Source organism: Colossoma macropomum, unplaced genomic scaffold (assembly GCF_904425465.1).
Source record: "Colossoma macropomum unplaced genomic scaffold, Colossoma_macropomum, whole genome shotgun sequence".
Taxonomy (NCBI): Eukaryota; Metazoa; Chordata; class Actinopteri; order Characiformes; family Serrasalmidae; genus Colossoma; species Colossoma macropomum.
Window position 1 is genome coordinate 42,924,623 of NW_023494791.1, and position 16,114 is coordinate 42,940,736.

The 16,114-nt window shown below is 39.8% G+C and overlaps 1 protein-coding gene across 1 annotated transcript in view; it reads right to left on the reverse strand.

The window, feature by feature from the left end:
- Positions 1-439: 439 nt before the first annotated feature.
- The window catches only part of fam204a (family with sequence similarity 204 member A), a 30,050-nt gene continuing 14,375 nt past the window's right edge, over positions 440-16,114 (reverse strand). Inside the window, exons 6-7 of the mRNA XM_036575119.1 lie at positions 2,434-2,543; positions 440-679 (exon numbers count right to left, since the gene is read on the reverse strand). Of these exons, the coding sequence (XP_036431012.1) occupies positions 628-679; positions 2,434-2,543 (162 nt within the window). The 3' untranslated portion in view covers positions 440-627. The remainder of the gene's footprint in view (positions 680-2,433; positions 2,544-16,114) is intronic.

Here is a 16,114-nt window from a genome sequence, read left to right on the forward strand (position 1 = left end):
CAAATCATGGAGAATGAACGCTCTCAAGCATCCCGAAGTCTCTGATTCAGCTGTCCTTTTTTTTTATTTAATCTTAGGTATCCATTGCATCATGGGTAAAAGGCTAGCTTTATACACACAATCACTATTACACACACACACACATGCTTACACACTCACCCAGCGCTAAAGTCCTCGTTTACGCCTGCTCAAACCTCCTTACAGCCAACAAATTTCATTTTGCTTAGGCAAATCCTATTGCATATTATCCTGTACATTGCATTAGGCCTCTAATCTCTCCTTTCTCTTCCCCTGCTCCATACCTCCATGGAAGAAAGGAGAGGCTGCTGATTAACCCAGTTAATTCTGGGAACTCGACGCAGGCACATGCTAATGTGGACCAGATTTAATTAGCAAGAAAACAGTAGAAGTGAACTCAAAATGAACATCCAAAGGAACAGAAAGGTTAAAGTATTTATTTGAGTAACCAGCAGTCAACACAGTTTTCACTGCCAGTGGTTTGTTAATATTTTCACCAAATATGGACAATTTTGAATAAAAAAAGAAAAAGTAACAAAAAAAAAACAGTAAAAAGCAAACTTTTTACACTGCGAATGGTCATTAGCAGGAATCTTTTCAGTAAAAACGTCACATGTAGCCCATGTTGCTTTTTGTTTCCCACCTTTTCTTTGCTTCAAACCTGAAAAGGAAATGAGAAGAATACAGCATGTAAAACGTCCAAGTTATGTACAGAAAACATTGCGTGAAACGTGAAGTACAAACATGTGGAGCAAGGCTTATGTAGGTCACGCAACAAAACAATTACAACTGCGTGTTGGAAAACGTGGTTAAGCGATAATGCAGTCACAAACCAGAGCAGCCTGTTCACACGGAGAGAAAAGTATGATGAGAGCAGCAGGTCTCAGCAAACTACTCGACAGACTTGGGCCTTTGATGAGAAGTGGTACTTCAAAAGGTCTGTATCTGGACACTCATTACGGCATATAGGATCAGATCCAGGAGAGGATTTCCAGAGAAGAAAGGAGGATGTAAAGTGTGAAATGTAGGACCACATCTTACATTTTATTTCCCCCTGAGGTCCACTTTTGACGTTTGCGTGGGTTTATCCACCAAAAATAGTCATTTCTACATGACCATTTTACATCTGACCTGTTTCCAGGCTGTTTTTTGCTACGGTGACTTTAATACTGATGTACGTAAATGACCTCTGTTCTGATTAGCTGTGCTGTAAAGAGGCTGAAACACTCCTTATAACTTCAGCATGAACCTGAATAGGCAAATGTATGTAAAGTAGGGAGGGGTCAGAACCTTTGAATATTCAAATAGTAAATCAGGATTTCTGATAGGCAAATGAGCTTCTCTCTAATGTTTTACGTTTTCATATTTTAAAGTCATGAGATGTCTGAACTCTGTTCTACACCAGAGGGCAGTGTAGGACTTGTATCTTATGTTTTGGTTAGAGTTTCTTATCTGTTTAAAGAAGGAAACATAGAAAGACTACTGCAGCCGCCTAAAGGCTACCGCACACCTAATGAGAAGCATTGCACCGCCAGAGAATTTAGGAGACAGCACATCCGAAGCAACAACAAACAAGAAGCTCTAGGGGCTCGCGAGTGGCTCTAAGCATTGGTCCTATCAGGAGATCTCGAGCGCTCTCCTTCAAGCATGTTCAGCTGCAGCACTTCGAAAAGATGAGGTGGCTGGCTTCACATGACTCGGAGGAAGTTTTACATGTGGGTGGGATGGGACATGACTAAAATTAGGGAGAAAAATTGGGCAAAAAATTGGGAAAATGCCCAAAGAAAACCAATCAAACAGATTTAATAAAAGATTTTTAAAAACTTTACATTTTGTTTATCATGTTTAGTCAGCTAACTAACTTCACAAACTTGCTGTTTTTAAGCTCAAACAATTCAGCGAGATTAGTCAGGATGTGAGTATGCTTGTAATGTTAGCTGAGATGCTTAGCATTTGTCTGTCTAAGATTTACACCTTTCTCGGGGTGAATTTCAAGCAACATACCTCCTATGGATTGTAAGATGCTGAGTGGCGTCATTGTCATCCAGCATGCGGTAGCCTGTAGCCTTATAGGTCCTTTTTTATTATCATTATTATTATGTTTATTTGAACGTTTTTCAAATAATCCCATACTCATTCAAATATCAAATCTGTCTGAAATGCCCATCACTAGCGTAAATGCAAAAACAATTAATTAAAATCAGCTGTTTTTGCAGCTTCATTTCCATATATGGACTGCCCAGACTTGGTCGAACCTTCTGAAACTTTAATAACGTTTACATACATACATCAAACTTCCAAGAACAGGCAAATTCATTTCCCTGTGTTTCATGCCGTTTAACGAAACTGCAGGAGATAATCCTAAGTGGGAGAAGAGAGAGGGAAATGAGAGAGGGATGGAAATAAACAACAGACCCCCAAGCCACTTGCTTCCTCCTTTTCCTAGCGTCCCGGGAAGCCTCCTCTTCCTGCTTGGTGCGGGTGAAGTCGCGGCAGTCAGCGGCTTCCGCGATTTTCACGGCCAGCTATTGAGAAGGAGACAGAAGATGAGCCCCATTAGCTGTAAAATCGGCCTGCTTGGCAAAACCTCGCCAAAGTGGCGGGGTGGCTTCTCCAAAAGTGCCTGCGGTCCTCTTTTGTTTCACCCCCAAATATGCTGGATCCTATATGGCAGCTGCGCAATTTGTAAATAAAACAATATTACTCATACCACACATAGCAGCACAGCCAAAACGCTCTGTTCACCCATTTGCCACGGATGTGAAAAATTAATGACATTATCTCCTGCAGTTAATCACTTCATCTATGGTAGACCACTACTGCAAATTGCGGTGCGTGCAAATGAAAGGGCTAAAAAGGAGTGAGTGAGAAGCCACCACATTTATATTATATCAGGAGAGACAACGTGTAACACAGAGTAATCCCAAGAGGAGGGAGGGAAAAAAAAAAACAGGGTCTGGAAACAAAAGGAGAATCGTGCCCTCTTGAGATGGGCTTATTATTGAACCATGAGGAACTTTGATAAACACTTCGAATAAATCACAAAACCCTTTTCTCTCTTTCTTTATTTCTCTCTTTTTTTATGGTGCGAGGTGGAGGGCAGGGAGGGGGGTAATTCCTTATAATACTGAAGAACACAATCGGAGAGGAAAAAGGGAAAAAAAAATTAGGTAATGAAGAAATGTGCCACCGTTTCTAGAGTTGAAAAAACCTGGAGAGAGGACGCACGAGAGGAAAAAAAAATGTTTCAATTATAATTAAGTGGGATAAACTTTATTAGAAAGACTGAAACTAAAATATCTCCTAATGCATGCCGGGATTAGGAAGGTCAGAGCGAGCAGGCAGGAGAAATTAAACTCTAAAGGCTTTTTATCACCATATTTCAGGAACCAAGGGTGTAAAATGTTCTAATTTGGGATACATTAAAAGCCATAAAGGTCTTTCAAAAAGATTAATGGTACTTTGCTTGGATTTACGATAAGGCCTTTAGCAGGCTGAGAGAGCGGGGCTCTAGCTGGGCCCTCGAGGCATTCATCTATACAGTCACTTGGAAGATTTGTAAAAAGCGTCTGCATAACCTGAAGCTAACGCACTATGACAGTTTTTTAAATTCCTCGCCATTTTTTTTTCGCTCCCTCTCTCTCTGTCGAGGTTTTAAGAGGCATAAATCATGTTTTCTAGTTGGACGAGCAGAGAAAGGGGAAGTTATAATGGGCGATCATGCTCGTGTTCAGTGGAGATGCAGCCGGAGATAAGTCGCACAGGGGTGGGTTTTGAGAGGCGCTAGGTGCTAAACGTGTCTGGCCCGCTGCGATCCCGCATCACACCTTTATTAAATTGTTGACAAATCTCGGCACGGCTCCGGCTTTCATGTCTGCCAAAAAAAGAGAGGTAAATAAATAAATAAATAAATAAATAAAGTTGTTGGGTAAAAAGGCGGCGTTCTGCGACAGAAAGGAGGGAGGGATAGGGAGATGGAGGGGGGAAAAAAAGGAGGCAAGTGGAGGACACTAAATGGCTTCTTTTGAGGTTTACACCCCGAGATTTATCTGTGTTTCCTCGACACACGGATTACCTACATTAGCCTCCTCTCCTGTGGGGAGAATTTCAAATGCAGAAAGGTCTATCAAACCCGGCCTTACAAAACAACACCCCCCACCCCCCCGCCCTCCTTCTCCCCCACCCGAAAATACCCAAAATTAAAACCCCACCCCCCCCCAGCAATTCCTGTGGACCCCCTCCTATTTCAAACACACACAGCCAAACTGGTCCTATGTTTAAGGCATTAAAGATTTTAATCGGTCCAGTCGACAATCCCTGATTGTCTTTACTGAGGCTCAACATTAATGTCAACCAAGTTACCTAGGAGACGGCGGAGATCAAAGAGAGACAAAGAGAGAGAGAGAAGAAAAAAAAAAGAAGCCCTCAAATGTCTGATTAATCAAGCCTTGCAAACAGCTTATTTCTTTTTAGCCCGCATGCAAGTATGAAAATGAGATTCGGAGAGCAAGTACATTGTGCAGATTTGTTCATTCTTATCGGAACAAAGCCGGCGGCAGCTTATTTCATGGATCACTGGCGCTGTCATCGCTGCGGAGCCGAGCAGGTGTCGGCTCCTCTCTTTCGGCGGGCGAGAGCGAAATTAGCGAGGGGGGGGAAAAAAAAAGTCGCCGCAAATTAGCCTCTCATATTTGCCGTAATGTGACATTATTTTTCATTTACTTTTTTTTTGATCCACTTTTCAGGATTTTTCCTTTTTTTCCCCTTTTTTTTTTTTTTAAATTCCTAACCCCCCCACCCCACCTCACCCCAGAACTGCCGCCACCCCTCCCCTCAATCCGCGACTTACTGCCAAATCCTTTCACATCAGACGCGGGCGCCGAGGGAGAGCGCGGAACGGGCGGGGGGAAAAAATAAATAATTAAATAAATAATACTAACAAAGCGGGCAGAAAAATAATATACATGACACAAAACACTCACGCGCTCTTTGTTCTAGGCAGCCTATCCCGTATTTCTGTAAGAATCACATTCAATGAATGTTCAGCGCAGTGCTGCCTTTATTCTAGCCCCCTTTTTAAGGCATTGTGCAGCGTTTACAGCAAAAATAGAAAAAAAAAGAAAAACATAGCCGCCTTTATTCAGTGCTAGGTTTATTTAGAGGGATTAATGACATGACCTTTGAAAGGTCTGAGAGGAATGTGCTCTCTTCTGCTCTGCAGCTGCAGTCTAACACCACTAGGTGGGTTAAAGCAACCGGGGCTTGGTGCCTTTCCCCCATGTCTTGCTTTGGGATTTGCTGATCTTCTAGGGACCTCCAGCGATGGACAACAAGCACGGTGCTTCTAAAAGTAATTCTTTCCACTTGTTTTAATTTGTGAAGAGAGCTGGACCGTCCTGGAGCGCTGAGCAAAAATGTGGCGTCATTTAGACAACAGTCAATCTGAACTTAAAGCAGCCGCTCTTCTCAAAGAATGTGCTATCCATTCATCATCAAGACCAAAACTAACTACAACTTCTTAAAAGCTGCAAATTTTTTGCACTGTAATAAAAATTTATTTTAATTTTTCTTATTTTGTCCCACGTTTTGGTGAAAACGACACACATGCAAGTGCATCAAACCCTCCAGAATGGCTGTTTTTAAGGGAAAATAGGCTGAAATCCATTCAGAAATTTTCCTCTCTCAGTGAAGCGCCTTCCAATTAAAACGTGTGAGAGGTGGATTAGCAAGGCTAGCATGGCTCTGGATGGCTAAATCACCTCGCTGAGCCGCTCCGCTGCGTTTGACGTGCGAGCGATTAATGACCGGCCTAATTCCCTTATCACACCACCTTAATGCCTAAATAATGTACCCTTAGTCAACTCTGGAAAGCAGGCCCATATACAACCAGCCTGAATATCAGATTGGGGTGGTCCATTTTGCTGTTCCTGGATGATTTGTGGCTTTTTTTTTTTTGGGTCATAATTTGTCTCAATCGTGTTTGAGAATAAAATTAGCCTTATATTTTTCCCCTAAAGTGTTTCATTTACTTTTTTTGAATTATAAACTGACTGGTTCATGTTTTAGTGAGGTCATTAATGAGGCCTAAAAACAGTACTCAATGACTTGGGACATTTCTGTGTGCCAGCTTTTGAGGAAACCAGGCAGTATAAATGGTCACTGTTGTTGTAGGACACATTATCTCAGGCTATATTTGTGCAGTTTGAAATGCAAGTCACATATCATTGACTTTTACAGCTTTTTCCTCGACTGTAACGCAACTACATCTCCATAATTAATCTATTCCACAAACAGTTAGAAATGTCAGGTTTAATTCTGCCCTCACAATCAGAGGTTTTCCATTAGATTTGCAGCAGCGTAAGGCGATTATATAACACATTAAGCTAAACACTGTAAGAAATTGACATCCTAACATTGTGATCTAACCAGGCAGTTTAAATTCAGTACCAGCAGACCATACTGGACAGTTTGCAGTGTCCCACCTTAAGTCCACCCAATTCAAATGGTTTTACAATGAGCAAATTAATTTAAACAACGGTCAGTTCCATGGTTTATTTAAAATTAAATCATAATTAAAGCATAATTAAATTATTAAGATGTAAACAAAGTCATTCAGAGCAGTCTGACGTGAAATGCTCCGAAACAGCATCAAAACTGTTCAAGGTGGTAGAGATAAGAACCAGATGTCTGAAGAGGTAGTGCCACTAGAAGCTCCCTCACAGAAAGTTAATGGAGGAAATGGTCACAAATGCACCATCATATACATAATTTGAGACATAATTTGGTCTAAAATGTCGTTTTAAAATCCATTCTTGGTGGAGAGGTGCATGCAGCGTGTTGTCTTGCAAAATAGTACCTACAGAAAAGTAATATTTTTGGGATTTACCACTATTTTATCATCAACATCTTACTATTTATAATAAATACCTTTATTTAAAAACTCAGAAGACGTGTAGGTTCACTGGTGCTTTTGGATAGTAAATAAAACGGCTATATTTATGTTGTTGATATCATGATGCCTGGCTCTTATCACCACCACTGCAAAGAAATCTGAGTGGGTAAGTTTCCACTCTGAGTGACTTTATTTATGTGTCAGTGACTCAATTATGGAGAAATTTTGGCACCCTTGTCCTACACTTGATCTCCTTCTGGCCTTTAGAGCTCTACTGTATTACTTTGTCCTACATGTCATGACTGCATGTTCATTTTGTTGGTTATTACTAAATATAGAAGACAGCTAATCTCACAGAGAGACAGTGTTAGCTATATCTACTATATACAGTCAATACATTTAACACCCTTTAGTCATTTCATACATTTCATACATTGAGCCATAAAAATACTAACAGCAAAGCGCATGAACTGAAATCACACTTCTTGCAAAAAGACAACCAAAAGACACAATTATATTCTTCATTACTGTGTCTGCTGCGCTGCAATTAAGCAATTCTAACAAACGGCCCTATTCATTAAATGAGCGCTGTAGCATGTTTTGTGCTGAGTGTACTGTATACTGGAAAAGTGTTTCAGTAGAGTACGCCATGACTCTAATAAATTGTACTTCTGTTGTAAATTGCCAAGGTGAAGATAAAGGCAAAACTCCAGATTACGTGGACAGGAACATTTCTGTTCTTTTTTCCCCCCCAATTTAATTGCAGTTGATAATCATAATCACAATGCCGGCCAAAATAATGAAGCAATTATCACTTTTATCAAAATTGTGCAGCATTATTAATCGCCCTAAGCTTACAGCTGTTTTTCTTTTTACTTTTTTCATTGGCTCTGTTCAAATGAGGCACTGCAGTGTTGCTGGTTGGATCAGCTGACATGTCTTTACAAAAATAAAAGATATACAGATTATATATTAAGTTTCGTGACAAGTTATATGGTCAAACGTCATATGACTTATTGCCCATTTTTGCTCTAAAGATCTTGGAAGATCTATGTTATGTTCTAGGTAGTGTATACAGCCTATAAAGTAATATAATATGACATAAATATGAGTATGTTACACACAGAATAGCATGTGGCTTCTATGGTAACACTTCCATGACAGCATCTTCGAAGACAAGTATATCAGTAAATTTCACTGCAAACATCAATCTCAATCAAATAAACGAAGCATCCAAATCTCCCCTGATAACACAATATGACATCTACAATAAAGCATATGTCACAAGCTTTTAGCCAAAACCCCACAAATTGCACGTCTTATGCTTGATTTTCTTGGGCACATTGAAGGATCCAGTTAATGTAGGTTATCAGTCTTGGGGGGGTGGGGGGGGGTGCTTTGGGAGGAAAGACAAGAGATTCCTGTAATCTTGCCACCAACTTGACAAACAGCATTACAAGACAAGCAAAGAGGCAGTCTCTCAGAGGGGGATCTAGTGGAAAAGCCTTTGGTATAATGCTCTTGTCTGTGTTTCAGGCCAATAATCTGATTCCAGATACACAAGACTGTCATCTTCAGGGAACGAGGGAGAAAAGGAAGGAGGGGAAAAAAAAAAAAGAAGTCTGAAAGTTCGTCGGCTTTGTACATGTTCCATTATCTTCCCTCTTCTGAGTAGGCAAGGCTTATTAGCGAGCTTTGAACTCACACTTACAATAATGTGCCATCAACAGTTTTATAAGCTAATTAGAAAAACAGTTTAATTAATGACTGACTGGCAATAAAATGGCAATCAGGAAAAAAGAAACCGAGGGTGCTAAGCTTCCACTACCACCAATTAAGGGCTAATTACAAACAAATTATATATGTGTTTTGCTGTGGGCTTTAATTTAAAAAAAAAAGCTTTAATTAAAAGAGAAAACATGCTAATTAATTAAACAGCACAAAAATCTACATTGAAAAGTATGCTTTGTCTATCAAGTAATTAATGAAATACAATAATCCAAATGAGATTCCCCAGCATTTGATAAAAGCTTAGTGCCCATTTTAAACCCATTTCAAAATTAATGGGCAAAAAAATTTAATGTGAGTCATCCAGAGATATAATAAAAGTTCATTCGGTGATAAATTGCTTATGCTGAAGGAAAAAGGAACAAAGAAGAGACTTTTCCTTAACAGTCTTCATGTCGCCGGAGGGGCCGGCGCAGAAATCAGAGAGGGTCTTGCATTTCTATGTAGGAAAGGGAGGCGGTAAGGGATCTAAAAGAAACTTGATATAACTGCATATGACCAAAAAGCAATATTCAATATTTAATAGCCAAATCCAAAAGGCATATAAATACATGAAACAATACCAACAATATCTTTAATTGACAAACTAGGATGTGATTTAACGAGAGAGAAATACATGGATGTTTTCAGACAGATGTAACATATTAAACGTTAATGTAATGAGATCTGATTCCAAGTAATGCTCAATAATATGGGAATCATATTGGGATCAACAGATAATGGCTTAATAAATAATACATTAAATTGAATAAATAAAAAAAAAAAAATGGACAGACATTTAGATTTGGCCAAAATTTTAACCATTTACCGCATTGTGAAAGCGCACAATGTTTAGGTGAGGCTGGGTTACTAAGCTAAAAATATCTATATTTTATTTATTGAAATGCTGAAATGCTAATCCAGATAGATGTCTAATTTCTAAATATCGCTGCTGTCAGAAAACCTCATATCTCCATTTTTGTCATTTTTCAGGTTTTGACAGAATCTGAAAATACTAGTCCTTTACATTGTGTGTAAATTTCATGAAGAATGGACCAAAAGAAACGGCCCAAAATGATTTCGAAAAAAGTCTGGTTCCATTGACTTACATTAAAATTAAAGTAGGTTTTTTTCCTTCTCCTGTAAAGATAACATTTTAGAGATGAGGTTTTGTTCCGACAACAGCGATATGTTTATGTATCAACAGTGGCAGATATCTACATTAAAAAATATCGGATAAAATTCTGGACCACTTCTATTGGAATGTAAAGGCAGTTGGTGTTTTTTTTAAATAATTAAAACCATGTTAAGAAAAAAGAACAGGAACACTCTTCAGCCTGCTAACAGGTATTACCTTTCTTAAACGGTGAGGAACAGGTGGGAGAGACTCTATTACGCTTTAGACCCCACCACTATCAATATCCTCCAGTTGAAGGGTGAGAACGTGCCAAGAAAAGAGAATGACTTCATATCCATTTGTCATAGCAATCTGTCGTCACTTCTGTCAAAGCTGGGATTCCACTGTCACTAATAGAAAAGGCCACTGATAGGCTAACATGAAAGACAGACAGTCACTCTACACCATCCATCAAGTTTGGGACACCTAGCTAAGGTTTTATTAAATACAACTGAACATGTTGTCTTTGTCAGTTTGCAATTGCTTCACATATTAAAGACAAATCAGGTTTATTTAGAGGATTCTCATAGGTAACTACACAATACGGTCAAAAGTATGTGGACACCTGGCCTTTAAACCATGTGCATTAATATGACGTCCCCCACCCCCTCACAGCTACAACAGCCTTCACTCTTCTGGGAATGCTTTTCACAAGATTTTGGAGTGTGCCTGTAGGATTCTGTGCCCATTCAGTCAAAAGATCATTTACATGGTCAGGCACTGATGTTGGATGAGAGGACCTGGCTCACAATCAACGTTCCAAGTCATCCCAAAGGTGTTCAACAGGGTTGAGGTCAGGGCTCTGCGCAGGCCACTGGAGTTCCTCCACAACAAACTCATCAAACCATGTCTTTATGGAGCTCGCTTTGTGTACATGCTGGAACAGGAACAAGCCTTCCACAAACTGTTGCCACAAAGTTGGAAGCAAGTAGTTGTCTAAAATGTCTTTGTATGCTGTATAGTTAACATTACACTTCACTGGAACCAAGCGGCCCAAAACCCTGAAAAACAGCTCCAGCCCATTATCCCTCCTCCACCAAACTTTACTGTTAGCACTATGCATTCGGGTAAGTAGCGTTCTCCTGGCATCCGCCAAACCCAGATTTGTTTACTGGACTGCCAGATAGTAAAGTGTGATTAATCACTCCAGAGATCACGTTTCCACTGCTCCAGAGTCTTTAACGGTGTGCTTTACACCACAGCAGCTGACCACTGGCACTGCACATAGTGATCTTAGGCTTGTGTGCAGCTGCTCAGCCATGAAAACCCATTTCATGAAGCTCCAGATGCACAGTTTTTGTGCTGATGTTTCTTCCAGACGTAGTTTGGAACTCTGTAGTGAGTGATTCAACAGAAGATAGGCATTAAAAGTCACTGAGCTCTTCTGTACCACCCATTCCACGGCCAGTGATTGGCTTTGGAGGCCGCATAGCTTTGGGCTTGATTTAAGCAATGGGGTTGGCGGAAACACCTGAAGTCAATCATTCGGAGGATACTTACTTTTGGCCACATAGTGTATTTGTGCCAATATTAGTGACGGCGCTATTTTGTAAATAATGACAAAGGCCAAATATTTTATCCTCGTTATGATGTCAGCACTCCTACCTTACCTTTGGGGCAAAGAGTTCCAATGTGTGCTTTTGTAGTAGAAGTTTTTTAAAAGCCACCTTCAGAATAACTCATCAAAATGGGGTTTTCCTAGTCTTTAAACTGGAAAATTTCATTCTGGAGACCACTGCAGACCACTGTAGGATGGGAGTAGTTATGCTTTCAACATATGTAGCGATGGTTACATTTTCAATTGTGGCCAGAAAATTTCCTTTAATTGAAGTAGTGTTGAGACAATTCAAAAGAGAGCAAGGTGGTCCCAGACTTTTATACATGGAGTTGGTGAGATGTGGAAGAAAACTATGCAATACTGTGTGCATTTTTGAATGTCCTCGATGCCCCCTTCTCTTCCAGCCTCCTTTCGCCCCACGCCCTGTTCCTCTTTCTCCATTACGCTTCCCTGTAAGTCTCTGTCTTTAATCATTTTTCATATTCTCTGGCTCCTGGAGCACATGAAATGGACATGACACCCCCCGCGGAGTCACACTAAAGCCTCTGTGTTTTGAAGTGGTAATGTAAGGCTAATAAAGGTGATCACAGCAGAGGCTAACAGTAGGAAATAAAACAGTGTGACAGTGCTTTGTTTAGAGCTGCTTTGTGCTTCTACAGTGCACGCAGCTCACGCAGCACTTCGCATTATTATTCTTTCCATAATGTGAAAAATGAAACCTCTTAGAACGAGTGGACCACTTTCTAAATATGCCATCTTCAAACTTCACAGTAGTTCTGCTCGATTTAGAACTCTTCCCAAGCCATGTTGAGCAGTTTATTACCACAATTGAACTTTGATAAACCTCAGGAAACAACCTGTTCCCATAAAGAGCTCATCTGTGCAAGAATTATGGCATAACTGCATATTAAATGGTCATATTCTTGTATTAAATTTTTTCTTTATGATGTTTTTACGGATTTAGCTAACAAAAAAATCAGAATTCATTTTGACATTAGTATTGTCCAACCTCTCTTAGAAGTAAACAAACTGTTTTGATTTCTGTGCTTTTAATACTGGAAAGTAAATGACTTCTATTATGATTGGCTGCCCTTTATTTTACCTCATTCAAAAAGGGCTGAAGCACCCCTTATAGCTTCAGAGTGAATGGCTGGATCTATAGGCTGCATGTAAATGTGTGGGTTGGTGTGTTTTTATGGCATCACGAAATCTTTCATATATGGACTGTATGGCTGCACAAATGGAAATAAAATGTGATGTTTGATAAAGCTGTTGGGTATCATGATGAGGATATGAGAAGCGGTAAATTATTATTACAATCTCTATTTAAGCAAATAGGAAAAATACAAACTTGAAATACAAACTTTTGCTCTATTCTGCAAAGCAAAAGTAACAAAATACTAATAGCTACTTACATCAGAACTGCAAGCAAATTTTAGTCTAAAACCAGTCAGGATTCCCTAAAGTCCTTAAAAAGCTCCTTATGAAGATTTGTTGTGATAGTAGCTGTTTATGCTCCATACATTTTACTACACAGTCTATCCTTTTTCACACAACACAGAGAGAGAACGGCAGTCATCTTTTTTAGCATTTGTACAGGCTAGTGGTTCAGGATAGACTCATTTTTGAGCTGTGCACGTGCACATAACTGGCTATTTAGCTTAATGGTTAAATCACTCTCCATGTGGGAGAGCCGGGTCCAAGCCTAACGCAGGGAAGCACTTGTTGGGCTTCTAACTCTACGTTCCCATCAATCTGATTGTGTCCCTTTGGCGCTGCACTTGTGAGGTAATGTAGTCCGTGCTGTTACTGCAGTCTTGAACGATGTGTTTATTGCAATAACAATAAAAAAATGATTTATCATGCAGCCCTAATGGACAATATGGACTGGTGGAGAGTATTTTGACACTTTAACCATGTTTATATACAACATCAAACAAAGCAAGGACAATATGGTTTTCCATAATATGGGCCCTTTAACAGATGCTTTCGTAGTCGTAAGACTTTGGCCCAATCCCATTTCACCCCTTGCCCCTACCAATCAGCCCTCCGTTTCACACGTTCCTGTCTAGGGGCAGGGTGTCCCAATTTCTTGACATAGAGGGGTAGGGAGAAACGATGGCTGCACAATGGCTGAGTATTTTCTCCGTTTAAAAAAATTACGATGACCATTGTATTAACTTAATGTCGTTTTAATGTATTATGGTCCTTTTCTTCATAACAAGCCTAAAAAATCGCTAATAGTAAGCTAAATGTCTCGGTAGGTGGCTAGCTAACTTTCCCGTTCCACCTTAAATAGTCCAGCAGTTCTGATGCCTGAAGTGCCAGAATGTAACTGCTGCACTGTTTAAGGTGGAATGCGAAAATTCAAGCAAGAAGTTGGTGAATAGCTGACTTCAGCTTCATATCACTGAATTATGGGTGGGTGATAATAAATAATTGTCATCCCCCTCTTTGAAGGCATATGATTCCCTAAATGTAACTAAAGCCCAGCAGTGAGGAGCTGAACTTTACCCTCCTCTGCTATCACTGCAGACTGTCAGGGTCACCTACAGAGCACCGCTGGTAGCCTGTTAATGAAGTAATGTTCTTTTTTATTCGAGGGTCCCATTTTGTAGGGGAAGATTTTAACCATTGCCCTTTGTAACTCAGTTCCAAGGGGCAAGTTGACACTCGAAAACAAGGGGTAGGGATAAAAATAAGAAATGGGAGTGGGCCTTTTTATACTTACAACAGGCAAATCAGTAAAGTGAACACTTTCAGATACTACTGAGTCAATGAATTGGGTAAAGATGAAGAAATACAAGTTGCACAGCACATTTTAGCCCGAAAATCCACTTCTTTTTAGTAAAGCAGGATCATATGAAATCTCCTGACACTGGGTGAGTCAGTTATATTTAGCAGTCACTTAATGTTATGCTAATTAGTGAAATTAATTACTCCTTATGAAACTTAAAGCTGTGTCAAAGAATGTACAGTAATCAAAGAATGAAGACATGTGTGTTCCTTAATTGGAATGTGCACAGCAGTTAATCTACCAAACTAATATAACAGAGCGCATTAGGGGCTGGAAGCTATTCCCAGTACAGAGAGACTCATGAGGCTTTTGAGAGGGGGGGAAAAAAACAACGTGAGAACTTTCCCCCAGAAATACGGCTCCATCTGCCGAAGAACAACTTTATTAAGTTTAGATTCAAATCACCAAGCTTAACGATGAGGTCACGAACTGCATTTTGAACCTGCAAACATTTGGAGCTTGTAAACATCCGTGGACGCTGTTTCGGTGGGAGTCGACGGCGAACTTCAGCATTAACTTTCAAACGGAACGAGGCATTAAAAGTGCTTTGTAAATCTAAAACAAAAGAGTTAAAGCTCCCGCCGAACATTTGAATACACTTCCACACGCACAATCTCAAAGAAACCGGTATTATCCACAGTTTTGTGTCTTCAATACTTGGACAAAGATGAAAGCCCACGTATCGCCCAATTTGTAGGAAGTCTTCAAACGTGGTTTTACCAAATTGCGTTAACGTACAGATTAAGGGAAGAAAGCGAAACGTTATTAATTGATTAAAGAGGCTAAAACATGAGAGCAACAAACAATCCCTTCATGCGCAAGACGCTTTACATCTCACACAGTGCCTCTTTAAAGTGATATAAGAAATATAGGAGTCTTTGAGGATGAGCAGGTTGCGTCTGAAATTGCACCAGCCTTAATCCATATACTATTCATCCGGGACCAGTCGTATCCTTAACCCAACACTCAGGAGCACACATTAAAATATGAGTGCTCCGAATGTACAAGTCTTCCGCTATCTCATTGTTTCACTCGCAACTAAACACCTTAATTTAACGCTGCGTTAGTATATAAACATATTACAGAATGTATGATATTCCATATGTCCGTAGATACAAACGTTATTAAGACCTTGAAATTGAGGCTTGCCACAGTTGGGATTACTGATTATTTAGCGGCTCGTCGTGCTGCTTTGAAACAGCGGCGTCTCGAGCGCTGTTTAGGCTGGCCGGGGTGCCGGGTGAGTGCAGAGAGAGCTGTGATAATCAGCGCTAGCCGGATTAGAAATTAGGGCGTAAAATGCTGCGCTAACACCCACACTGCCCCCGAGGATTCGTGGTACAGGCAACATGTTTCTCTCTGTTTATCTCCGTCTCGCGGTTGGAGCACTGGCTGCACATCAACGTGATGCTGGACTGAATTGTCACGACTGGAAAAAACAGATGAAGTAGTTAAAGAAGTATTAAAGTATTGGGAAGTACAAAGTATTGGGAACCTAACGGTCATTTACATAAGTCAGAATGTACATGTATGTTATATAATGCAGTAGAGCGCAATATGAAAATTGTCCTTGATATTGATTTTAGGGAGGTTAAAGTTTTGATAACCAATCATTCTGGCTGGTATTATTTTATATGATCAAAAATTAACAGCGAATTGTTAAATATAATCGTATTGGTTTTCATTTGTCAAATTTCTTAGCTGTTTACAGTGTTTCTGTAAACTTTTAATACCTTCTTAATACCTTAACAAAGGAAAAATAAACAAAAATCAATGCACACTAACTCGATTATGGCATGTATTTGATGTCTTCATGTTTCAACCAAATTCTGACTGAAAATTAAACACTGATATATGCTTTCAGATACAGTCTGTAGTCTCAGTTCAAAGAAAAACATTCTTTTT